This window comes from Sminthopsis crassicaudata, chromosome 1, assembly GCF_048593235.1.
Source record: "Sminthopsis crassicaudata isolate SCR6 chromosome 1, ASM4859323v1, whole genome shotgun sequence".
NCBI classification, from domain to species: Eukaryota; Metazoa; Chordata; class Mammalia; order Dasyuromorphia; family Dasyuridae; genus Sminthopsis; species Sminthopsis crassicaudata.
In genome coordinates, this window is record NC_133617.1 from 50,883,317 (window position 1) to 50,909,500 (window position 26,184).

General features: G+C 44.7%; 1 protein-coding gene and 2 long non-coding RNA genes across 3 annotated transcripts; 1 reads left to right on the top strand and 2 right to left on the bottom strand.

The window, feature by feature from the left end:
* Nucleotides 1-4,062: 4,062 nt before the first annotated feature.
* Nucleotides 4,063-12,466, top strand: IFI30 (IFI30 lysosomal thiol reductase). Its single transcript, XM_074302489.1, has 7 exons — nucleotides 4,063-4,354; nucleotides 6,663-6,845; nucleotides 6,960-7,034; nucleotides 7,223-7,321; nucleotides 10,454-10,606; nucleotides 11,900-11,953; nucleotides 12,190-12,466. Exons 1-7 carry the CDS (start codon nucleotides 4,187-4,189, stop codon nucleotides 12,247-12,249), a joined length of 792 nt encoding a protein of 263 aa, XP_074158590.1. The 5' UTR covers nucleotides 4,063-4,186; the 3' UTR covers nucleotides 12,250-12,466.
* On the bottom strand, nucleotides 12,467-24,540 carry LOC141562471 (uncharacterized). The gene is made up of 2 exons (XR_012488201.1): nucleotides 24,510-24,540; nucleotides 12,467-12,999 (listed from the first exon to the last, which is right to left on the bottom strand). It is a non-coding gene; the product is annotated as an uncharacterized LOC141562471 (long non-coding RNA).
* On the bottom strand, nucleotides 13,232-15,225 carry LOC141562463 (uncharacterized). Its single transcript, XR_012488200.1, has 2 exons — nucleotides 14,324-15,225; nucleotides 13,232-13,395 (listed from the first exon to the last, which is right to left on the bottom strand). It is a non-coding gene; the product is annotated as an uncharacterized LOC141562463 (long non-coding RNA).
* Nucleotides 24,541-26,184: the final 1,644 nt, after the last annotated feature.

A 26,184-nucleotide genomic window follows, 5' to 3' on the forward strand; every position in this document is an offset into this window, starting at 1 on the left:
CTATCTACATTCAGAGAGAGAATGGAGACTGGATATGGATCCCTTTTTGCTTATTTTGTTTTCTTTCCTCCCCCCCTTTGGTTCTGTTTTTTTCTTATATGATATGGAAGTATATTTAAAAGGATTATATATGTTTAACCTAGATCAGATTGGTGCTATCTTGGAGAGAGAGGAGAAGGAAGGGAGGGAAAAAAATTTGGAACACAAAGTTTTACAAAAATGAATGTTGTAAAGTATCTTTACATGTATTTGGAAAAATAAAGTACTATTGAAGCAAAAAAAGAAATGATGAGCAGGCTAATTTCAGAAAAACCTGAAAAGACTTACATGAATAGAGATTGAGGGGACTGAACCCGAGTCACGAGATCTGAGGATCATGGGATCTAAATTGCAAGGAACACTAGAAGTTATCTAGTCCAGTCCAGTGTCCTCAGCTCAGACTTTGGGAAGGGTGGATAAGGAAACTCAAAAGCCCAAGATCACAAAGGCATCAAGGAGCAGAACAGAAGTTCAAATATAGGCTATTTGTTAACATATCCACAGGGTTTTTCCTTGTGGGCAGCATAGTCCCTCCCAGTGTGTGTTTGGGGAGGGGAGACCAATCCAGAGCCCAGGTTGGTGTTTTTGGAAGCAGGACAAAAGCTTCCCTGATTCCTCTCCCTCCTTCTGTCACCCCTCCTCCTACTGGGACTGAGATGAGGAGCTGGGATCACCCCCTGCTCTCCTCCACTAGGACCCCTTCCAAGGATCTAAGAGGCTTTTAACCCCATGAGAAAGCTGACCTGCTGGATGTGGACTGGGAGGGAAGGGTGACAGGTAGTGGATAATTTACCCTGGAGAGCTGAGGATGCAGAGTGGCAGAGGGCAGGCCAGCAGGGTGACCTTTTACTCTGACTTTGGTACTCTGTCTTCTAAGGCCCTTTCCAGTTCTAGAATTTTCTTTTTTTCAGAGCCTACATTTTTAGGTCTCTTCCAGCTTCTTGGGTCTCAGGTCCTCTCCAGTTTCCTCAATTGTCAAATGGAGATATGATACCGTGTTTCCCCGATAATAAGACCTATCCTGAAAATAAGACACCCACATACTCTTTAATATTCCGCTAAAATAAGCCCTCCCCCGAAAATAAGCCCTATCGAACTTACTATGAAAACGGTCATCATGGTGATCCCCTGCGCTATATGCTGCGTAGCGGTACCTTCAGTAAGCAGCGCCGCCCTCCCCTCCCGGGTGAAACGCACGTCGCGCTCCGAGCTGCATCCAATCAGAGCTGCAGCAGTGAGCGCGTCATCCTCTTCTTCCCTGGTGATTTGCTTGCTGGCGCTACTGAGAGCAGCGCCGCGGAGTAGAGCTGAGACAGGACCATCTAAAAACTCGGTAAGTTCAGTAAGCGATGGAGAATAAAATAAGCACTCAGGGGGCATGATGGAGGCTAAAAGGGGCATGATGGAGGCTAAAATGGGCATGATGGAGGATAAAAGGGGCATGATGGAGGCTAAAATGGGCATGATGGAGGATAAAAGGGGCATGATGGAGGATAAAATAAGCCCTCCCCTGAAAATAAGCCCTCTGGTGTTTTTTAGTCCCAAAAAAAATAATAAGACAGTGTCTTATTATCGGGGAAACACGGTAGTACCTATCTGCCAGGACTGTCATGAGGATAGAATAAGATAATGTTGGTAAAGCTCTCAGTGCCATGCCTGACATGAAATATTTTTGTTGTTTTTCTCTTTTTTATTAATCATTTGTTTTTAAATATTCTTTTCTTAGAAATTTTGAGTTCCAGATTCTTTCCCTCCAGCTCACTTTTCCTGCACCCACTGAAAGGAAGGAAATATAATTCCAATTAGACATGTGAAGGCTTGCAAAACATTGATTTCCATATTAGCCATATCAGCAAAAATAAGAAAAAAAAAAGAAAGAAAAGTGACCAAAAAAAAAAAAGAAAGAAAGAAAGAAAAGAAAGAAAGTTATATTTAGCTGCACTCAGCATTTACCTTAGTAAATTTCGACCTTTGGAATGAATAGCATTATTCTTTTTTTCTTTGCTTTATTTAAATTTATTTTTTTCCTGGTTATACATGAATATTAGGCTAGTTAGTATTAACTTTTTAAATACACATTTCTTTTAAAAATCATGTTGGGAGAGGAAAATCAGAACAAAAGGGAAAAACCATGAGAGAAAAAAAAAACAGAAAAAAGTAAACAGAACATGTGTTGACTTACATTCAATCTCCATAGTTCTTTTTCTGGGCACAGATGGCATTTTCTATTCACAGTTTATTAGTATTGCCTTGGAATGAATAACATTTCTCATCATGGGGCCCTTGGAATTGTCTTGGATCAATGTACTGATCCCAGTAGCCACGTCTTTCTCAGTTGGTCATCACTACAACATGGCAGGTACTGTTCTCCTTATTTCTCTCTGCATCAGTTCATGGAAGTCGTCCCTGGTTTTTCTGAAAGCATCCTGCTCATCATTTCTTATAGCACAAGAGCATTACATCACAACCATATGACACAACTTGACCCCCATTCCCCATGATGAGTATCCCCTTGACTTCCAGTTCTTTGCCACCACAAAAATTGCTGCTAGAAGTCGTTTTCTACATGTGGGTCCTTTTCCTTTTCCTTTGCTCTTTTAGGGGGGGATACAGACCTAATAGTGATACTGCTGGATCAAAGGCTATTCACAGAGGGCTATAAAGCTCTCTTGGCATATTTCCAGAGTGTTTTCCAGAATTGACAGGAAGTATTCAATGTTTGTTTCCTTGCTTCTCTCCAGCTCTAAAATTTCATGTGTGTTTTAACGTGGCTTTCTGCTCTGACTTTCTATGTCCTAAGATCCCTTCCAACACTCACTTCTGTGATCTTATAGGATCACCATGACTGCATAATCCCAATTATTGGTATTCCTTTCCCCATATTTCTTCATTTCTCTGTCTGTCTGCAGTGACATAAAGGGGATAAAGAGCTTCCAGGAAACAAAATTCATTCAAATTATTTTCTTTCCAAAGTCCCACTCCTCACCTGCCTTAATGTCCCCCAAAGTTTGGGGCAAGGTTGGGGGAGTGCAGAAAGGATCCTAGAATGTTGCACCCAGATTCCAAATGGGGGCCAGACAGACTTTTGTTAAATGTCCTCAACTCCCAGCTTCTCCCACTCCAACCACAGAGCCTCCTCATTGTTACTTTCTGGAAGGTGGCCCAGGGTGAGGGGCACTCAGAGAGGGAGGGAAACTCCCATTTCCAGAGTTAGTGAGGATCTTTGCAATTGCTAGGTGATCCAGCTCAATTCCATGCCAAGAGTCCTTTTCTCAAATTTCTTTTTTGGTTTTTTAACATTTATGCTTTTGAGTTCCAAATTCTCTTTCTCCTTTGAGTCCCTGTCCCAGCCATTGAGAAGGGAAGCGCTATGATACCCATTATGCATTTGGAGACATGCAAAACATATTTCCTTAACAGCCAATGAAAGAAAGAAAGAAAACGATCATTCCACCCTCTTCTTCCTCCCTCCCCCAGCTCCAACTTTTGCTTCAGTCTGCAGTCACCTGTTCTCCCTCTGGAAGTGGACAGCATTTTTCACAAGATGTTTTCTCTGAGATTATCGTGGACTTTGCATCGATCACAGGAGCTCAGTCTGTCACCTTTGGTTCTGGTTACAACATTGCGGTTACTGTGTACAATGACCTCCTGGTTCTGCTCTTTTCTCTTTGTTCAGAGAAATCTCCCCCAGGAGCTTTTTGGGGGACACGAATTCCAGGGTTCCCTAATTAAGGGAAAGCGAAAGTGGAATACCATCCACACTCCTTCGGTTTTTTCCAGAGGAGGAAACTGGAGACTCAAAGGGAAGGGTCCCAGGGTTAAAGAAGGAGGGGTCTCAGAAGGAGCCTTGGGGATCACATGTCCTAGCCCTGCTTCTCTCCCCACCTTCCAGGCCGCCCCGTGCCGGAGCATCCCTGACTGCTGGGACCAGCTGGCAAGGGATCAGAAGTGAAGGGACCGTGGGGCCCCCACGTTCTCCTCGCCCCAGTGCCCAGAGCAGCACGGAGGCGGGGACAGAGGCGGGGACGGAGGGAGGCGGTCCGTTCCCCGTTGGGGAGGGAGATTAAAGGCTGGGACTTTCAACCTCCCTGCACAACCAGCTAGTCGACGTTCGGTTCTCGACTCAGGCAACTCCGTCAACCCAAGCATGAAGGCTTGGGTTCCTTTGGCTCCTCTGCTGCTCCTGCTCCTGGTGCCCAGAGTGCCCGGGAACCTCCGTCCCTACCTCCACCGAAAATCCCACCACACAAAGCCTGTCTGTACCCAGCCCGTCTACAATTGGTGCTCCTCCTGGGAAAATTCCCGAATCTGCGAGGTACTGGGTCGGCGCAGAACCACCGGCCGGGGAATGGGGTCAGAGTCTGGGCGCTCTCCCCCTCCCCGGAAGCCAGGCAGGCACCTGGTGGGGCTCAGGCAGGGAGGCGGGACCCGTTCCGAGGCGGGCGGGTGGAACATCTGGCCCTTCCCCGTCCTCGGACTGCGCCGGACACCGACCTCGCTCGCAGGCAGCCAGATCTACCCGCCGGAGTCTGAAACAGGCGCGAAGGGAACAGGACCGAGGGCCCTGAGTACCAGGCGGGCAGACCGCTCCCCGAGGGGCCTGGCGGGATGGAGAGAGCAGCGTCCAGGCCCATAGAAGCGGGGACCTGGACAAAGATCCAGGAGAGCAAAGCCCTTTCCCTCCAAGCCTACGGGTACCCTGGGATGGGTGGGGCTTCCCAGGGCCCCCGAACCATTTTTTCCTACTGCTTTTCCTGGCCACTTAAGAGGTCTTAATGTAGGTTTGGATTTGAGGGTGGGTGGATGCGCTCTCGAGATATTTGCCTGCCCCCGTGGGGCTCTGAACTCCCTCTCCCTCTAGTCTGCCGGGAGTCATTGGACTGCCGAGGGTCTTTCTAGGCCCCCTCCTGGGGAGTTGGAAGCTGGAAGGAGAGCTGGGAAAGAAGAGGAGAAGGAAAAGGAAGAAGGGGAGCAAGAGGAGAAGGAGGAAGTGAAAAGTATTGAGGGGAAGTCAAAGGTGCTCCCCTAGTTGAGTAGGTCAGGATTTGCTCAGAAATCCCATGATAACCACATGGTGACTAACCTGGCACTGATTCCTCAGTGGTTTCAGAGGATGGGGACAGGGGGGAAAGAGAAGTAGGAAGCTGTCCCTAGGCAGTGGCCATAAAAGACCTTCTTTATCACGAAGAATGGGAGAGCTGAGAGGGCTCTTAGAACATTGAGCTGTTGACAAATATGGAAATGTTTAAAAGAATTACACACATTTTACCTGTATGAGATGGTTTGCTGTCTTGGGGAGTGGGGAGAAAAGGCAGGGAAGGAGAAAAATTTGGAATACCAAAGTCTTACCAAAATGAATGTTAAAAACTATGTATACATGTATTTGGGGGGAAAATACTATTAAAAATAAATAAATTGAGCTGGAAGAGGAGTGTAAGCTTCTATCAGTAAGGTGACAGGGTCCGAAATTCTGATGGGTAAGATACTTGTGCCAGAAGGGTCCTAGAGATTATTGATCCCAGTGCCAGAATTTTGCAGATTAGGAAACAGGCCAAAGATTACCTTTTGATCAGAACATCAGCCAATCAGTATCTATTGAGTGCCTAGCATGTACCAGATAATGGTAGGGCTGGGTCTAAAATACATAAGGTAGATAGTTTCAAAGATCTCTCCCCATGAAGAACTAGCTCCATGAAGGAGCTGCCATTCTATCAGGGGAGAGAACTTGGCCACTGCACACAAGTCAATGTATCATAAAGGAGAATGGGACTGGATTGGATGACTACATTGGGACAGGAAAGTCTCTAGTGACCCGTCTCCCTCTTCTAGAGAAAGTTGGCCCTTTCTCTACAATTTACACTCTTAGAGTGTCTAGCACTGAGACTAAGTGCTCAAGTGCCTTAAGATGGGCCTTGAATCCAGGACTTCCTGGCTTCATGGATGTCTTTGCATGTAGGACAGATAGGATCTTAGATATAGTATGCATTACATACTTATATATATTCATAGACATATAAAATATCTGTGCATGTATATCTATATGAATGTAACTAGAAAATAGTGATGGGAGGAGAGAGGATGACATTAACACAGATGTCTCTTGAAGAAGGTAGCACTGAGATGCATCCTAAAGGAAGCTAGGGGTTTCAAGACAAAAGTCGGGAGGGAGAGCATACCAGACGCCATGGGCAGACTGTGCCCGGACCTGGAGGAGGGACATGGGGGTCTCATGTTCTAGGAGCAGCAGTTGGCTGAAGTGTAGAATGAGCGATAGGAAGTACCATGTAATCAGTTTGGAAAGAGAAGCTGATGGAAATTCAGTGCCAAAGAAAGGAGTTTGGATTCTCTCCTAACTGCAGAAGAGAACCAAAGAAACTTCCTGGGGATAGGAAAATGACTTTGGCAGTCATGTGGAGAATTAATTGGAGAGAGAAGAGGCTACAGGAGATGATCTGATCAGATCCGGCAAGATTCCGGACAATCCGAGGAGACTGGGTGTCCGTTGGCTCTTGGGATCTCCTCGTTGCATAAATGGTGGGGAGGGGGTAGGAAGAAAGGAGCTTGTCACACTGACTGCACTCATCTTTCCATTACTAATGTGCCCTGACCTGCCCATCCTGCAGACAGCCAAGGAATGTTCTGCCCTATGGAGATCTTCAGATGCCCGTCCTGTCTCTGTGAAACTCTTCTATGAGGCACTGTGCCCTGCCTGCCGGTCCTTCATGGTAATGATGCTCTTCCCCACCTGGCTAATTCTGGGCGATGATGTCATGAATGTCACCCTTGTTCCTTTTGGCAATGCTGAGGTGAGTGGTCAGGTTTGGGTATTGGGTGAGGGGAGGGTGGGAGTAGGTGGCAGGGGTGGGGAGGTTGCCAGGAGCCTTCTGCCTTCCTCTTCATTTCTGGGGTCTGTTTTTCAGGAAAAAAATGTGAATGGGACCTGGGAGTTCACTTGCCAACATGGAGAGCTGGAGTGTGCACTCAACATGGTTCAGGTAAGGGCTCTGCTGCCCCAAACGTTTCATGGGGGGGGGGGTGTGGGGGGTGTGACTGGGCAGTCCACTTAACCTGCAGACATCCTTTTGCCCCACTGGTGCATTAGAGGGAGGAGGGTGTGGAGTAGAACCCCGGGGAAAGGGGATTCTCACTTTCAGCCCCTCAGTCTTGGTCTCTGCTCCTACAGACCTGTGTGCTGTACCTCCTTGGAAAAGAATTTCCCAATGCCTTTGCTGTGGTCAATTGTATGATGTCAGCTGCAGATCCAAAAACCTCACTGGAGCCGGTAAGTGCCTGCTTAGTCTGGGCAGGCAGGAAAGAGAAAGGAAGAAAAGAGATCTCTTCCCATCCTTGTCTTTTTCTGATCTGGGATTGTAGCTGGACAGAGGGTAGAACTTTATTATCCCAGTATCATTAAATGACTTTAGAGCTTGTGCAGGATGACTTTATGACCTTGGAAAAGTAACTGCTGGTTTTTGTTTTTTGTCTTGATTTCCTCATCAGTAAAGTAGAATTAGTGAAAAAGGTGTTTATTGTGATCAGATAAAAATCACAGATGCCCAGACCAGTTGGAGATATTGCTAATAGATGGAGTGAAAGAAGTGACAAAAGGCATTAAAATCGTATTAAGAATAACAGACTTCTATAGTTATCAGTTTCTAAAATGTTTCTCATGACTGTTCTTGTGAGGAGGGTAGTATAATTATAGTCATCGCTACAAGAGACAATAGTCGAGCATCGGAAATCCCCATACAGCCCTAATTACTCAGTCCTGAAGTCTGAACGCAAAGACCTCATTCTAGAGGGCTAGCCTTTCTAGGTGCCCCACCTCCTGGACCCACTTCCATATTTCTTGCTTCTGTGAGGCTGGGTGTTCTGTTGTCTTAGGTGAGTAGACACTTTCCTTACCAACCATGATAACCAAGGGTTTTCCTGGAAAGTAAAATTAGCTCCAGTTTCCTCCATATGCTTCCTCCAGTGAATGTCACATCAGTCACAGTCCCTCTAAAAGTGTCTGTGTTGCTTGGGGACGCAAAGGTGGCAAGATTTCAAGAGATGAATTTGGAAGGCAGTAAAATAGTCCCTGAAAATGGGACGCAGAGGCCATGTCTCTTTGCCTTTCATTCTGTCTCCACTGCTTAGCACAGTGCTTGGCACCTGGCAATTGCTTAACATATGTTTGTTGACTAATTAAGACTGGTCCAGGCAAAAGGTGACTCAAGAACCTGATGGATCAATCTTGTAGGTGTTCCCTCTGCTGACTGGGCAGAGAGGAGGTGGTCCTCCTGTGTCTTCTCATTCATAGGGTTCTTGTCCATGTCTTTTGATGGCTTTTCCCTAGAGGCCCAAAGCCTTGGAGACTTTGCAAATGTCACAGCTGCTAGGGGTACACTCACATTCTCCATCTTTACCCCATACTCTTGTTATGTGAGTGACACACTTCCTTCAATCTTATATCCGCTTCTCATGCAACAGTCCTACTCTGACTGGTCTGTGTGAAGACTGCAGCCTTTATCTGCCCCCTGTGTATCTTCCATGCTCCCTTTGAACCACCTGCATTTGTTCCTGTTGGAAACATTTGCATCTTGATATGGAAATGTCTGTGCCTTAGTCTTAGAGAGTTTTTTCAGGAAGTTTGGTGACTTGTCCACACACACTCTTGACTTACACACCCCAGAACCCAGGACTCAGCTCTGCTAAGTCATCCTTCATCCAGAATATAATACCTTTATTATTGATATTATTTACATATCATTTAATACCTTCTGGTATTAATTATAAGAGCATTCTTTGGTGATAGGGATGAACTCAAGTCACTCATCATCTACTGAGTGGCAGCTATGTCCATAACTTTGACTAGGCACTGGAGAATACAAAGACAATATATAAGCCAGTGCCTCCATTGACGTTTTCCTAGAGCAACTCATGAAACAGACAAAAATTATGAGGATTAAAAGAAAAGTTAATAAAAATTTATGTTTCTCTAGTATTGACAAAGATTGTTGTTCACAACAGCTCAGAAAGGGGGTGTTGTGGAAATTTCTGTTGTCATGCTATTTTTTAAATTGAATCATCTTTTAAAATTTGTATTTAAAATTTTGAGTTCAAATACTATACCTTCTTTCCTTCTATGTCCTCTTCCCTCTTTGAGATGGCAGGCAATCAGACATAGGTTATACATGTTCAATTATGTAAAAAATTCCCATATTAGTCATTTTGTGCATACTCAAAAAGAAAAAAAAAGGAAGTGAAAAATAGCATGCTTCAGTCTATATTCAAACAATATCAATTCTTTCTCTGGAGCTGGATAGTCCTTTGGGATAATCTTGGATCATTGTATTGCTAAGAATAGTTAAGTCATTCATATTTTTTCATTGAGCAATATTGCTGCTAATGTATGCAATGTTCTCCTGGTTCTGTTCACTTCACTATGCATCAGTTCATGTAAGTCTTTCCAAGTTTTTCAGTAATCATCCTGCTTGTTATTTCTTATAGCACAATAATATTTCATTACAATTATATACCAAGCTGGTTTAGCCATTTCCCTTTTGATGGGCATCTCTTTGTGAATCATTTTTTCAATAAACAGAAATTTGTTATTTGTCTCAGAACTTTGGTCCCCTCTTGCCCAAGTTGGGAAACACAAGAAAAATACCAACTTCGGACCAAATATAGTTAAGCAAAAGAAATTTCTCCATTTACCATGTCCAAAAAATATTTTTCTCTTTCTGCCTCCTGAGTGAATTCCTTTCTCTGTTAGGAGGCAGGCAACATTTTTCTTCATCCCCAGTCCTCTAGAACTAAGAGACTCTTTTCTTACACTTAGGAAAACACAAACTTTGCTCAGAGTCCCACAGCTAGTCAGAGTCAGAGAATAATGCCCAAAACCCATGAGCTTTCTGAAACTGCAGAAGCTGGTGGACAGATTCTCGTCTTCCTAAGTCCCTTTCTGAATTGCTGGGCAATTCTTCACCTTCTACATACACATTTTCCCCCAGAGCAAGGACTTAGCTCAGGGAAGGTTAGTTCTTACTAATTTTCAGAGATAATGGGCATATTTCAGAGATTTGGCGTCAGAGAAGGCTGGAAAAAGGAGTAACACAGTCCTGGTTTAGCTTCCCCTGATGCTCTCTCTTCTACAGGAGCTGAAATTCCACTCCAGCTGTAGGCTTATGTAAAGGCAAGAGGTTTAGAGATCCCAACCCCCTGTAATAATTGCTGAGAGAGGGGAAAGAGAGACCCAATGGTCAAGATTCATCCCCTTTTCAGAGCAAAGGCTCCTTGGGTTGTTTCTCCTCCCTTCCCCCAATGCCTCAGTGACAGTTGAGGAGATAAGGTTGGCCCGGTGGCTCTGGGGAAAGAAGAATGGTGGGGCAATGCTGTTGGGCTCAGATTCTTTCTTCATCTCTTTGCACAGTGTCTGAAGATCTATTCCCCTGAAGTTCCTGTGGATGATATCATGGAATGTGCAAAGGGACCTCAAGGCAATGAGCTGATGCATCAAAATGCCATGATGACAGATCATCTTTCCCCGGAACATACGTATACGCCGTGGATTCTGGTTGAAGAAGTAAGAGCTGCAGCCCATCCCTCCCTTACCTGCTGCTTTCTGTTAACTTGGCCCAGCCATCTCCCCCCAGGGCCACTCCTCCCACTCCTAAGCCCCCCTCTAAGGAGGGAATCACAATTCTTCCTGGCCACATCAAAATTTGTTCTTCTCAGGGTCTTGTGGGTACCCAGCATTGCCCAGACACAGAAACTTGTGAGAATGGAGGGAGAAAAGGTAGAGGTGAATTGAGGAGCCAGAGCAGTGGTGGGCAGAGGGTCTGGATTTGGAGCTTATTGAACTCCTCATTCTGTGACCCAGGCTAGCCACTTGATCTTTCTGTGCTTCAGTTGGCCTGAACTCCCTCACAGGATAGTTGAGAGGGAACTGGGCTTGAAGGGGAAGCTGTTTTTATCTAGTCTCATTTTCCAGATGAGTTCTTTTACGAGGTCAAGTGAGTTGCCCTAATCCCCAGGTAGTAAGGAACAGAGCTCAGATGTCAGCCTGGTTCCCTGACTCCAAATGTCCATTCCATGCTGCTGATCTTGCCCATTCTAGCATTCACTGAGTAAGTTCTTCTACAAGAAGCCTCCATTTATAACTGATCATTCTATTCAGTTTTCTAGATGTAGGAGAAACTCCAATAGTAGTCGAGATCCAAATACTTTTCAAGAAACCCCGGGCCTTGGGAATGATATGGTCACCTTAGGAATATACCTATTGGAAGTGATGTGGAATGGCCTTGGAGAATGTGTGAAAGAAAGGAAGCTGTACCTGATAACTTTATTCCACTAAGCTATCTGTCAAGGATGTTGAATTCTTTATCCCAAAGTCTAGGCTGCCATCTCATCCTAGGATTCAAACAATGAGCACTTCTTAGGTTAATGAAAGAACGGAGATTGTTGTTAGCCCCCCATTACCAAACTTCTCACCAATCATGTGAACCCCAGTTCCATGATGTCACTTACCCTCTCCTGTTCTTTGTTCTGTTATTTTACAATTCCATTTATAACAATTTTCCCTATAAATTTATCTGTTTGCTCCTTGCCCTTTGTTATATCACTCTCTTGGATTTTAATCCGTTTTAAACAGCATTACAATTATAACAAAAGTTTGCCTTTTGACTTAGAAATTATCTAAACTTCCAACTCCTTTTGGACAATCTTGATACTGGTCCAGAATACCAATATATTTTGGGATCCCTGCACCCCAATATTCTTAAGAGTTATAGTTAGAGTTAGTTTTCCAGGACTTCAAGCTTAGGCATTTAACTTTTATTCTTTACTTTTGTCCTTGACATTTTTTTTTTTTGAGCAGACTCACTTAGAAAATCCAGCTGACCTCTTAAACACTGTGTGTCATTTATATAAGGTGAGTTGTCATACCTCATTTAGAAATATTTCCAAGATGAGGAGGAGCCCCTGAAATTACTCAGTCCTTAGTTCCGGAGGGCCAGGGATGGTGCTCAGGGATTGGCTGGGGTTGAGGGTGGAAGTTGGGGCTGTCTCATCTTAGGCTCAGTCTCCAGAATTAGAATCCCCAGCAGGTGTGGGAGGGAGACAAAGATGAGTGGGGATCTAAGAGTAAAATGTCAATGTCTTTTTCAGGGAGATGTGCCTTATGTTTGCAAAAAGGACTTCATGACAAAACGAATCTTCTTGCAATGAACCTGTAGTGCCTTTGGGTGCATTAAAGCAGGTTTGGTACACTGCCAGTCAAATATATCAGCAGGCAGCTGGCTTGGCTCAGAGGAACCAAGTCCCCGTAAGCAGCGCAGATTTTGATGAATCTGGGTACTCGATCTTTTTGTATCTTCCTGACAGGCTCAGGAAATCTCATCACCCTCTCCAGGGTTTTCTTGAAATAAAAACCTATTTCAAGAAACATGATTGAAGAATTTATTTCTTTTCTTTTTCTTTTTTAAACAAGATGGCTAAAGGGCCCAGGTCTTGCCAAGCTGACATTCTCAGGTTCCTTCCAGATGTGACATTATGTTCTAAAGTCCTTCCCAACTTTGGTATTCTACATGTCAAATGCCCTTCTTGTGTGGATCATGCCCTACATCCTCCTGAAGCTGCCTTTCTACCTGACGGTCTCTCTAGGAATGACATTCTTGCCAGCCTTGATAGTCAAGTTCCACAATCCCTTCTCAGAAATACATCTTCCTTCGTAATACTGATAGTTCTCATTTCTACGATACTTTGCAATGAATCTTTTTCTAGTTCCCTTACATATACAAATACTTGGAACTTGTCCAAGCGATAAACCCAGACACAGGGACCAATTAGAGAGCAATTAAACTCTGTGATGGAGTATTGGGTTACCAGGGCCCCACCCTCTGCTGAAATCTGGAAGAACAGGTCACGACCATTACATCAACAGTATTCACTGAAAATCGTTGTTGGCTGTATAGAGACCTCCTTTCCCTCAGATCTCTCTCTCCCCATCTCTCCCCTTGACTATTCAGTAGTCCAGGGCTAAGGTGTTAAGGGTCTGTTTTAGAGGGATGTTTAGAGGGGAGAAAGGGCTTATGGGAGAGTTGTTGGAAAGGTGAAATCCACAGACCTTTGATGGGGTTCTAGTGGAGTTGTGGGAATCCCCTTTTGGTTGGCGCAGGTCCTTCGTGAGAGAAGTCATGAATCTGAAGCGTTTTAGGTGGCAAAAGGGAAGTTTATTGTTGGATGAGAAGCCAGCTTTGCTAGGAAGACTCACTTCTTCAGTGGCAAAGTCCCGGCAGAGAACTAATATAGCTTTTTTCGCTGAGAAGAGGGTCACTTTCCATCGGGCAGAAATCCTGGCAGGCTTTGGACATTCTGCAAAGAAGTCAGTTTAAAATTGCCCTTTAATAGGGAATCTTAAGGCAGGGATTTCAAGTTGAAAAGAAAGCCAAAGGGACAGCTAGGTAGCGCAGTGGATAGAGCACCAGCCCTGAATTCAGGAGGACCCGAGTTCAAATTTGGTCTCAGACACTTAACACTTCCTAGCTGTGTGACCCCGGGCAAGTCATTTAACCCCAGCCTCAGGGGAAAAAAAAAAAAAAAAAAGCCAAAACGTGGCTCTCTTCAACAATAAGATGAACCAAATCAGTTCTATTTGTTCAATAATGAAGAGAACCAGCTACACCCAGCAAAAGAATTCTGGGAAATGAGTGTGAACCACAAGTAGCATTTTCACTCCTTGTTTTTGTTTTTTGGGTTTTTTTTTTTTTTGTCCACCTGCATTTTTTATTTCCTTCTCAGGTTATTTTTACCTTATTTCTCAGTCCGATTTTTCTTGTGCAGCAAAATAACTGTTTGGACATGTTAACATGTATTGCGTTTAACTTACACTTTTTAACATGTATTAGTCTACCTGCCATCTTCGGGGGGGAAGGAGGGGAAAAGTTGGAACAGAAGGTTTTGCAGGCGTCAATGCTGAAAAATTATCCATGCATATGTTTTGTATATAAAAAGCTATTTAAAAAAAAAAAAAAAAAAAGCCTAAGTCCCCAGGCCTAGATCTCCAATTGAATGGGAATTGCTTTGAAGACTTCTGGAATTTGGAATTTCCTGAAAAGGGTCTGCATCCCCAAAAATCAATGGGGTGATTTGCCTTAGAAAAGTCCAGCCAGGAGGATGTGCTCTCTCTCTCTCATAGACTCTCTGGAGTCTGGGAGAACCCAATTTTTCTTCTTTTGCAGATCAAAGGGGGACACAATTTCAGAGTGATTAATTTTACAGACTAAAGGGAACTGTTTCGCACCTGTCACCTCGACCACAGCTCAGATCTGGAACTGAGAGAGTGAGGGGTCCGAGGTGACTTTGCTTGTGAGCCTGAGGGACTGAAGTGCGGTGTGTACGTGTACATAGGTTGTGGGGGGGAGGGGGGGAGGTTCCGGGAGAAGATAAGTCTACTTTAGGAATCAGTTTCCCGTTTCCATGGAGACGTCCAGTTTGAGATCTCTACTATCTTGGAGGTCTGCAGATGAGGTCATGAAGGAGCCGGGATGAGCCCCGGGGACACTGACAGCGTGTACTTGATGGGATTCCGGCCGAGAAGGCGGGCCTGGGGCTGGCAGCAGCAGGCCTGGGGGAGGGGCTCTTTGCAAGGGCTCTTGCTCGGGCCGAAGTTTGAGGCCCGCATCAGTCCCGAGAGACTCCGGACTCGCCACCTCCCACGGACGGCGCTGACGGGCTGAGGGCGCGCTGACCCCTCTTCCCGGCCGCTTTCGTACACTTCTCAGGGGAAAGGGGACCGCCTAGGGCAATTGCCGCACTTCCCACCCTTCCCTCATCCCTCTCGGCGGGGGTGGCCATCAGCCCCGAGTCCTGCACGCTCCCCCGCCCCTCGCCCGGGCTCGCGGAGCTCGGACGGGAACGAGGCTCGGGGGGGCCTCCATCGGGCCCTGGTTCACTTCCACGTTGTCCGCGCTCCGCCAACCATGGCGCCCGCAGCTGGCTTCCGGGGGCCGCGGTATTCTTCTTTAACCAGTTTTAGTCTCCTTCCTCCGGCGGCTGCGCTACGGGGCGCACTTGGAAGTGGAAATAAGATAAAAAGTGCACTTCAGACGAGCACGTGAGAGCAAGGATCGAATTGCTCAGCCACAGTTCCCGAGGATGTATTGAGGCGCTCCGTTTGAATTTGCGCAGTTCCCACTTCCGCCCGGGAGCGCCGGGTCCTCGCTACAGGAGGCGGGGCCACTTCCGGTGACGAGACCGCGCTTCCGGCAGCTCCCGGAAGCGCCAGGATGCGGGGCGCAGTGCGGGCCTTTTTGGGAGGCCGCCGGAGCTGAGGCTACGGTAGAGGAGTGACCCTGCGAGTTTCCGCTTCCTTCGGGTCGCGGTGGTCCGCTGTATCTCTGCGCGCGCCGGGAGTCGTCGTGGGTCTGCTCACAGAGGCGCGCATCTGGAGGCACAGACGTGCCCACGGACACGGCCGCCGCACACACTCACACCCTCCAGAAAGGACTCTATGTACAGGAACTTCCATTTCTAGATCCCTGGGGGTCCTTGGGGTCTGCAGACAAAACTGAATCCAAGGAAGCTGATGCGGTTATTTGCTCTGGAAAAATAAAAACTGCCTCTCAGGGTCTGCTGTGAGGGCCTAGTAGAATGTAAAGAGCTTGGCAAACCTCAAAGCAGCTGTTCTTACTAGAAGATTCTTTTTGAACCCAGAGGAGAGAATTGGAGCAAAAAGAGAGAATATACAGAGAGAATATTTTGAGGATTTTGTTGTTTTGTGAAAAAATAAACAGTTCCCAGAAACTCTAATGAATCCAGAGGCTGTGGGCTCCCCCTAGGGAGGGGAAGGGGCATTAGAAACCACCACGTGGTTAGCGGGTGTGTCAGAAGAAGATATGGCTGAAAGGGGCCTCCTTCTAACCCCCGCCTCTTGCTCTGAAGACGAGAAAACTCCGGCCTAGAAGGAGAAGTGACTCCGATATCACCCTCTCCCCCCTCCCCCCACCTAGGACTAGAGGACTTAGAACCTCGGATTTCTTGGGGGAGAAGAAAGGCAGAGAGGGAGGCTGGGAGGAAGAGCAGGTCCCGGTGGGAGGCGGCAGGGGGGGGGTTGCAGAGGCGGAGTTTGGGGTCTGGTGGGACGCGGGGCACACAGAGCCAGGAAGGAGCCGCTTGGCCGGAGTCCCCTGGAGAAGCCTGGGCTACGGAGAGTTCTGGGAGTCAAGTCAACAAGCATTTTTAAAAGTTGTTTATTATTTTTTTCCCAATTACATGTAAAGATAGTTTTCATTAACATTAATTTTTCAAATAAAATTTTGGGTTCTAAGTTTTCTCTCTTCCCTGCCCCCTCACTAAGACTGTAAGCAATTGATATAAATAATAGATGTGCTATGATGCAAAATGTATTTGCATATTAGTCACCTTATGAAATAAAAAGAATACAAGGAAAAAAGGAGCAAAATCTTCAATCTGCATTCAAACAGTTTTTTTCCTCTGGAGGTGAGGCCATTTTCCAGCTTGAGTCCTTTGGAGTTATCTTGGATCCCTGGATTGCTGAGAAGACTAAGGCCATTTGGTGGACCTTCACATGCTGCTGCTTCCACAAACATTTCTGAGGACTTTGTGGGGGCCCGGATTACGCTACAAAGCAAGGCCCAGGACAGTCCCAGCTTTCTCACAGACCACAGGCAAAGAAGTCTGCACAATCAAGTCCCAGTTGACCCTGAGGTAGCACCTCACACCTCTCAGATTGGTGACAGGATGACAGGAAAAATGATCAGTGTTGGAGGGGATAAAGTGGAGCTGGTCACCAGAGGGAAGGCCCTGGCATCAGGAGGGTTTGGAGCAGGCTTCCTGTAGAAGGGGAGACTTTGGGGAGGCCTTGAAGGATGCAGGAGGTGGAGAGGAGGAGGGAGAGCTTTCCTGGTGTGGGACAAGCTCTGGGCAAAGAGTCTTTCAAAGAGCTCCTACTTGTACCTAGTGCTGGAGAAGATAGGGATTCCAGGACCCATGATTTCATTCAGCCAGAGACTCTCTCTTCCAATGCAAGTTGGCACCTGCTCTGCTGCTCAAAGGAGCTGTTTGAGGCACTGAGAGGGTGGTCCAGATCACAGCCAGCGGCGGTCACTTCTTCCCGATCTCCGTCCACTACATTACGCTCCTTCCTGGAGGAAATCCAAATGCTTTCTCATTTATTCTTTCAAAATTAAAAATAAAAAAAAAAAAGTCTTTTCCTTCTGGATCCAAGGGCAACAGACACGAGCACAGATACCTGGGATTAATAACAAGAAGCAGCATTTCTCAAGGCTTCCTGTGTACCAGGCAGGGTTTTCAGCACCAGAGGATCCAAATATTTGTGGAAAAGAAAAACAAGAATTTCCATTCTAGTAAGAGGAACCCAGGGGCAGCGAGGTGGCGCAGTGGATCGAGCACCAGCCCTGAATTCAGGAGGACCCGAGTTCAAATTTGATCTCAGACACTTAACACTTCCTAGCTGAGTGACCCTGGGCAAGTCACTTAACCCCAGCCTCAGGGGAAAAAATAATAATAATAAAAAAAGAGGAACCTGTTAGGGTGCCATTTTCTGCCCTCATGTAATGGGGGGAGGGGAGGAGACTAAAGGAGCTAAAAAGAGAGGGGGAGATGACATTAACCAGGCTGGTGGGCCTGGGAAACAAAGGATAGCTTTCCTGGACCCTTCCTCAAAATGGACATACAAGGGAGAACTGAAGTGAGAGATGGGGGCCAAAGAGGTGAACAGTTTTCCAGGGTAAGAAAGCCAGAGAAGAAGAAATCACCTCCTTGGGGAGAAAGCTGCTGAGGCAAAGGTTGCAAAGCTGGAAGAGTCACATGCATTTAAAGGAAAGATGAAAGGGCCACCTATGGGAAGGGTGAGATGACCCAAGGGGAGGGGGAGAAAAAACTGGAACAGAGAACAAGACCTTGAGTGACTCCCTCACTGGGGAGCAGCACTTGGGGTCAATGGGGAAGGGGGCCATTGGAAGGAAGAAGAGGTACTATGGAAGAAGAAAGCCCCAGAAGGGTGAAGGCTGCTTAGTTCCCAGAGCTCAGACAATTGAGTAAGAAACAGGCTCTGGAGCTGAGGGGATGAGCAGAAACTTCCAGAGCTTTTGGGTCTCCCCAAGTGAAAAAGCTTCTCCCCTGAGATTAGTTTCAGTATATCTAAAGCTGTTGGGTATCAATGACTAAGTCCTGTTCTCAGATCCCAAGAAGTCCCTTTTCTTTCTTCTTCCCCCTCCCCCAATGTACCTTGGAAAGCACTTCATAGGAGCTTCAAAAGTCCCTAGGTTTGTGAGGGAGGAGCTGATGGGGGACAGAGGATAGGGTGGTTAGGTAGAGAGCAAACCTGGGAATCCCCAAGCCCCAGAATTCAGGTTGACATATGAGCCACTGGTACATGGCCAATCTGAGCCCTGCCCTCATCAGGACCCAGGCCAGCCCTCCTGGAAATGCATGGTTGACAGCCCATGGGGCATGAGCTTCCCCCAGCAGCGCCCCAAAATAAATCCAGGGCCTACTCCCTTCTTACTAGAAAAGGGAAGTGAAGAAAGGCTTTTGTGGGCAGAGGGTAGTTTGCCTTTCTGACCCTTGTGAAATCTTGGGTTGGGTGGAATATAGAAATCCATGGGGACGGTCTGGGGGAACAGGGCTGGGGGGATCCCAAGTTCTTTGTCCTCAGCTTCAATCTCAGGAATAGAGCCATTCCCTTTAAATAGGGGAAAGTCAGGGGATGGTATTCAATTGGGAGTTGGCTTGGTAGTCCAGCCAAATGGCCCAGTTGTTCTCCTGGATACAGCATTCTATCTTCCACCTTCCTTTGTATAGCCTATCTCCCATACCTAGAACCATATCTAGAGCACTCTCAGAACCCTTCAAAACTCAGCTCTTGTGTTGCCTCTTGAGGCTTCATCTGATCCCCCATGTGGCCGCGAGCCCCCTCCTTGAATGATGAAGACTCCTTTGGTGTATATTCTGTATTTCTCTGTGAACACTGAATCACTGGGCACCAGGTCCTAACAACCTTCTCACCCCTTCGGCCCCTTTCCCTGACTGGTCATTTCCTGGGCTACACTTGTTTCCTCCTTCATTCCTCATCAAGGTCACTCCTGACTCTGGATTTCTTTCTCCACCATTTTGATTTCTATTTGTATCTCAGTATTCAGCATGTCCCGGAAACACAGGAAATACTTGATAAATATTGTCATAGTCCCTTTCTCTCCTCTGACCTCCCCACCCCCCCAGTCCCTAGTGCCGTCCCTCATCACTGGACTATTGCAATTGCTTGCTGGTAGGTCTACCTGCCCTATGTCTCACTTCCCCCCAATTTATCTTCCATTCAGGAACTAAAAGGATATTTCTAAATTTCTACCATGTTTAAGAAGCTTTAGCCTCACTAATTAGAGAAATACAAATTAAATCAACTCTGAGATACCTCCTCACATCTGTCTGATTAGCCAACACAACAAAAAAGGAAAATGACAAATGCTGAAGGGGCTATGGAAAAATCAGCCTTCTAATGGACTCTTCTTACTAGAGTGGCCATTCTGAACAACTATGATCAAAGGGCTATAAAACTGCATTCACTTTGACCTGCAATATCACCATTAGGTCTGTATCCCAAAGAGATTTTGTTTTGTTTTTTTAAGAGGGAAAAGGAGCTATGGTTTTTCTCTCTCTCTCTCTCTCTCTCTCTCTCTCTCTCTCTCTCTCTCTCTCTCTCTCTCTCTCTCTCTCTCTCTCTTTTTTTTTTTAAAGCTTTTTATTTTCAAAACATAATGCATGGGGGCAGCTAGGTGGCGCAGTGGATAGAGCACCAACCCTGAATTCGGGAGGACCGGAGTTCAAATCTTACCTCAGACACTTAACACTTCCTAGCTGTGTGACCCTGGGCAAGTCACTTAACCCCAGCCTCAGAAAGAAAAAAAGAATAAAAAAGAACGAAGGACAAAACATAATGCATGGATAATTTGACAACACTGACCCTGGCATAGCCTCATGTTTTAGATTTTCTCCTCCTTCCTTTTACCCCTTTCCTAGATTCAATATATGTTAAACATGTTAAAATATATGTTAAGTCCAATATGTGTAAACATTTATACAATTTTCTTGCTGCTCAAGAGAAGTCAGATCAAAAAAAGAAAGTAAATGAGTAAGAAAATAAAATGCAAGCGAACAAGAACAAAAAGAATGAGAATTTTATGTTTTGATCCACATTCAGTTCCTACAATGCAAATGGCTCTCTTCATCATCACAAGATCATTGGAACTGGCATCAATCATTTCATTGTTGGAAAGAGACATGTCCACCAGAATTGATCATTGTATGATATTGATGTTGTTGTGTACAATGATCTGGTTCTGCTCATTTCTCTTTGTTTAGAGAAATCTCCCCAAGGGGCCCTTTGGGGAAGACTTGGGCACACGAATTCCAGGTATCCCTAAAAGAAGGACCAATATTCAAACTGGTCCACACCCCTTCACTTTTCAGAGGAGGAAACTGGAGACTCAAAGCAAGGATCACAGGATTAAAGGAGAGGCCTCAGGAGATCCTTAGGGATCACTTGTCCTAGCTATGTTTCTCTTCCAGGCCACCACTGTGCTGGAACAGCCCCACCTGCCAGTCTTTCATTCCAACAGAACTCTTTACCTGTCCATATATTTTGGATAGAAGCTCTGCTGCCTGAACTTTTCATGGGGCCATCCTTCACCCAGAGAATTCTGGTATTAAAAAGAAGAGCATTCTTTGGTGACAGGGATGAAGTCAAGTCACCCATAATCTACTGAGTGGCAGCTATGCCCATAACAGGCACTGGGGAAAAAATGACAATATAAAAGCCAGTCCTTTCATTGACATTTTCCTAGAGCAAAATGTCTGTTTCATAAAACAGACAAAAATTATGGGGACTAAAAGAAAAGGTAATAAAAATTTCTGTTTCTCTAGCATTTGAAGGATGGCAAAGATCATTGTTCACAACAGCTCAGAGAGGAAAATGATGGGGAAATTTCTGATGCTATTTTTAAAAAAATGAATCATCTTTTTAAAAAATAGAAATTTATTTTCTCTGTCTTATACCTATGGTTCTCTCTTGCCCCAGTTGGCAAATACAAGAAAAACAACAACCTTGGACCAAATATAGTTAAGTAAAAATAATTTCTGCATTACCCAAAAAACATGTTTTCTCTTTCTGTTTCCTAACTGCATCCCCTCTTGGTAAGGAGGTGGGCAGCATTCTTCATCCTCAGTCCTCTGGAACTAGGAAAACAGAAACTCAGAAAAATCAAAGGACTTGTCCAGAGTCCTACAGCTAGTCAAAGTCAGAGGATAATCCCATGAGCTTCCTGAACCTGTAGAAGCTGGTGGACAGACCTTTGTCTTGCTAATTTCCTTTCTGAATTGTAGGGCAATTCCCCACCTTCTACATACACATTTTTCCCCAGAGTAAGGACTTACTTAGGGAAGGTCAGTTCTTATTTTTCAGAGATAATGGGCACATTTTAGAGATTTGGAGCCAGAGAAGGGGGAGCTGGCAGGGGGGAGATGATTTACCTTCCCCTGGTGCTCTTCTATGGTAGCTGAAATTCAACTCCCGTTGTAGGTTTGTGTAAGGGAATGAGATTTAGATACCCAAACCCATTTAGATACCCAAACCCACTTTCATAACTGCTGAGAGAGAGGAAGGGAAAACTTAATGGTCAAGATTTTTACTCCTTTCAGGGTAAAGGCTCCCTGGGTTTTTAATTCTCTTCTCTCTTTTCCCCAGTGCTTCAGTGACATTGAAGAGATAGGTAAGATTGGCTCAGTGGTTCTGGAAGAAAAAAGGTGGGGGTAATGCTGTTAGGTTCAAATTCTTCTCCAAATAATCACCTTCACCGATTTTCACAGTTTCTGAAGATCTATGCTCCTCACATTTCTGTGGATAATGTCATGAAATGTGGGAGGGAAAAAAAAACTCAAGGCAAAGAACTGATGCATAAAATGCCATGATGACAAATCATCTTTCCCCAACATGTTTATATGTACCTTGGGAGCTGCAACCTATCCTTTCCTTACCTGATGGCTTCTGTTAACTTGGCCCAGTCTTCTCCCCCACACCACTAAACCCCCTTCTAAAGAGGGCAGAGAACCTAGATTTGTAGCTTATTTAAACTCCTCATTCTGTGACCCATTTTATCTTTGTGTGCCTCCATTGGCCTGAACTTCCTCACAGGATAGTTGAGAGGGAACTGAGTGTAGTGTGTTCTCTAGAGTCCCCATGCTGGGGTGCCAAAATATACCATCCTGACTAGCTCTCTGGAGGACCTCAGGACTAGCCTTGGTTTTAGAGGAGTGATGATGCAGATGAGGAGAAGGAGCCATATGAATGGTCTAATATGGAGTCCATTTATTTCAAGTTCTCTCAGCCCTAAATCCCTTAGTACAATTACATCACCACAGCATACATCGTAAGTGCTAACTATAAGCACTCTGCTATTAATATGTAAATGCCTATTTTACTGTACATATTTCTGCTTCAAGTAGAACACTGGTTGTCACTCTCTCCTGACTTCTCAGAAAAACTGAGATGCCCCAAGGAGAGATAGGGAGCAGAACCAGACTTTGTCAGCAGGTTCCCTCTGGGTTGAAGGGTCTTCTACCTCATGGAGAAGTCCCCCACTCTCTGTGGCTCAACAACTGGGCTTGAAGGGGAAGCTGTTTTTATCTAGTCTCATTTTCCAGATGAGTTCTTTTATAGAGGTAACATGAGTTGCTCTAGTCCCCAGGTAGTAAGGAGCAGAGCCCAGGTGTCCTTACTCCAAAGCACTCTATGCTTCTGATCTTGCCCATTCTAGCATTCATGGGCCATGCAACTCTGAGTAAGTCCTTCCACATGGAGCCTTCCTTTATGCCTTTGATCGTTCTACTCAATCTTCTCAAGAATTATAGTTATGAGATAAGAGTTTCCCAGCTTTTCAAACTTTATGTCCCTTGACTGTTAAGGGACAGGTCAATTCTCTGAGAGCCTCCACAGCTGTGGATCATAGCATCTGAAGGAGTTGCAGGGCAGCCTTTGCTGACACAGGTGTTGCGGACTGGGAACAAGATAAATTGGAGGCAGAGGGAAGAGGAGGGTGGTCAGAAAATGCAATGGCCTCTCAGTCAGAGAGGTCAGAGAACAGCAATGGCCTCTCAGTCTCCTTGTATCATCCTCTCCCAAGAGGAGATCCATTTTGGATTGGATCTCCAAGCAGCCACTGTCAGGTGTCCCCCATGTATTCCAACACCTGACAACATGTATGTGTGTGTGTGTGTATATAAAATACATATTTTAAAAATATGATCATCTGACAAATTCAGCTGACTTCTTAAATGCAATGTGTTTTTATTATGAAGTGAGTTACCATACCTCATTTAGAAATACTTTTAAGATGAGGGTGACCCTCCCTGAAAGTGACCACGTCTTTATTTGAAGACCAGTGGTAGTGGTAGACGCTTGGCTGGGGCTGAAGGTGATGCTGGTGACGGTGGTAGTCTCATCTTGGGCTCAGGGTCCAGGACCTGGACCCAGCAGGTAGAGAAGGAGGGGGAAAACAAAGGTGAGTTGTTGGGATTTAAGTGTAATTTAAGGCTATCAAAAAAAAAAAAAAAAAAGAGAGACTAACTGTCCATATCTTTTTTAGGAGGTGGTGCTTGATGCCTGTGGCCTGCAGACCATATCATATCCTGGTATTGAACCTGCAATAGCCTTGGTCCATTAATAGAGATGATATATTACTGGCATATAATTACCCAGTCATATATACCAGCAGGCAACTTGTTTGGCTCCATAGGACCAAGTCCCCATGAGCAGCACAGATTTTGATGACTCTAGATATCTAGATCTTTTTGTATCTTCCTAGCAGACTCAGGAAATCTCACCTTTTCCTGGATTTTCTTGAAATAAAAATCTATTTTGAGAAACATGACTGAAGAATTCTTTTTTTTTTTTTTTTTAAACAAGGCTAGAGGACCCAGGTCCTTCTAAGCTGACATTCTAAGGTTCCTTCCAGATGTGACATTATGTTCTAAGCTCCTTCCCAGACTTGTGCCAAGTTCCCTTCTTCCTTGGATCATGCTCTACATCCTCTTGTAGCTGCCTTTCTCTTATCTATACTTGGTCTCTCCCAAAAATGATATTCTTGCCAGGCTTGATAGTCACGTTCCATAGCCCCTCCTCAAAAATACATCCTCATTAGTAACATTGATAGTTCCTATTTCTATGACACTTTGCAATGAATCTAATTTTTTAAATTTAAATTCTCTTACATATACAAGACTGTGTATCCAAATACTTGGGACTTGTCCAAGAGATAAACCCAGACACAGGGACTAATTAAAGAGCAATTAAATTCTGTGATTGAGTGTTGGGTTATAGGGACCCCACTCTTTGTTGGAATCTGGGAAAACAGGTCACGATTTTCTCTGAAAATCATTGTTGGCTGTATGGAGACCTCCTTTCCCCCAGATCTCTCTCCCCATCCCCTCCCCTGACTACTGCATAGTCCAGGGTTAAGGAGATAAGGATCTGCTCTAGAGGGGTGTCCTTGTCAGAGGAGAGAAGGGGCTTATGGGAGAGTTGTTGGGAAAGTGAAACCTACAAACTTTGACCACAGTTCAGATCTGGAACTGAGATAGTGAGGAGTCCAAGATGACTCCTAGGTTGTGAGCCTGAGGGGACCGAAGTGTGGCAGTGTCCCCTGCAGTGATAAAGAGTTGTTTGCATGTGTGTATATGGGTTTGTGTACGTGTGTGTGGTAGGGAAGGTTCAGGAAGAAAAATGAGTTCACTTTAGAACATCAGTTCTATATATAGGTTCTTCCAATTTGAAATTTCTAATGATCATTGAGATCTGCAGACAAAATTGAATTCAAGGAAGCTGATGAGGTCATTAAGTAAAAGTGGAATTGTGGAAGAAGAGAAAAGGGCACAGGACAGAGCCTCGGGGGACACAGAAAGTTAGATGGTGTATACTAATTGCAATTCCAGCAAAAAAGGCAGGTACTTACAGAGATGGGAGACAGTAGTCTTTTTTTTTTTTTCCTTTCTTTTTCATTTTAGGAACTATTAGCATATAAAGGTGGTGTTTAGTGAGCTTTTTGAATTGTTTATATTTTTTCATTTACAATTCAAAAGCCTTAAATGATTTTCTGATGTATCAAGAACTTTCCATCAGCATAATTCAGTCAACAAACGATAATCCTAATTTATCTCAAGCCCCTTATTGGATTCTTTTTTTCTTTTCTCCCCTACCCCCACTACATATTAAAACAATTTATCATTTTTTGGAAATTTTTACTTCCCAGTTATCCTTACATCTCTCCCTATCTTTCCTCCCCTATCCATGAGAGGGTAAGCAATCAGATATATTATACACGTGAAAATCATGTAAAATTTTGTATTCGACAACTGAAATTTTTTAAAAAGTGAAAGAAAGCAAACAATGGCATACTTCTGTTTGTATTCTGACAATATCAGTTCTCTGGAAGCACACAGTATACTTCATTAGTCCTTTGATATTGTCTTGGATCATTGTATTGCTGAAAATAGCTAAGTCATTAACAGTCTTTTAGTGTACAATATTTCTGTTACTATGTATAACTTTCTTCTGGTTCTGATTACTTTACTTTGTTTTAGTTCTTGTATGTTCATGTTTTTCTGAAGCCATTCTGTTTGTCATTTTTTATAGAATAACAATATTCCATCATAATCATATACCACGGCTTGATTAGCAATTCTCTAATTGATGGCCATCCCTTTGATTTCCAATTCTTAGCTACACATGGAGTTAATGTATTTTTTGTACAAATACAGTAACTGTCCAAAGACATTTAAAAAGTGGAGATGAAAAGTAGGAAGAGAAGAACCTATTTGTACAAAAAATAGGTTCTTCTCCTCCTACCTTATGTCTACACTTTTTAAAATGTCTTTGGATTATAGTCCTAGCTATGATATTGTGGGATCAAAAAGTGTGCAATTTTTGGAGGAACATGGGATAGTCTACCTCAGACTTGTGGAGGAGGAAGGAGTTTGTGTCCAAGGGAGAACTAGAGACCATTATTGATCACAAAATAGAACATTTTGATTACACCAAATTAAAAAGTTTCTGCACAAACAAAATTAATGCAA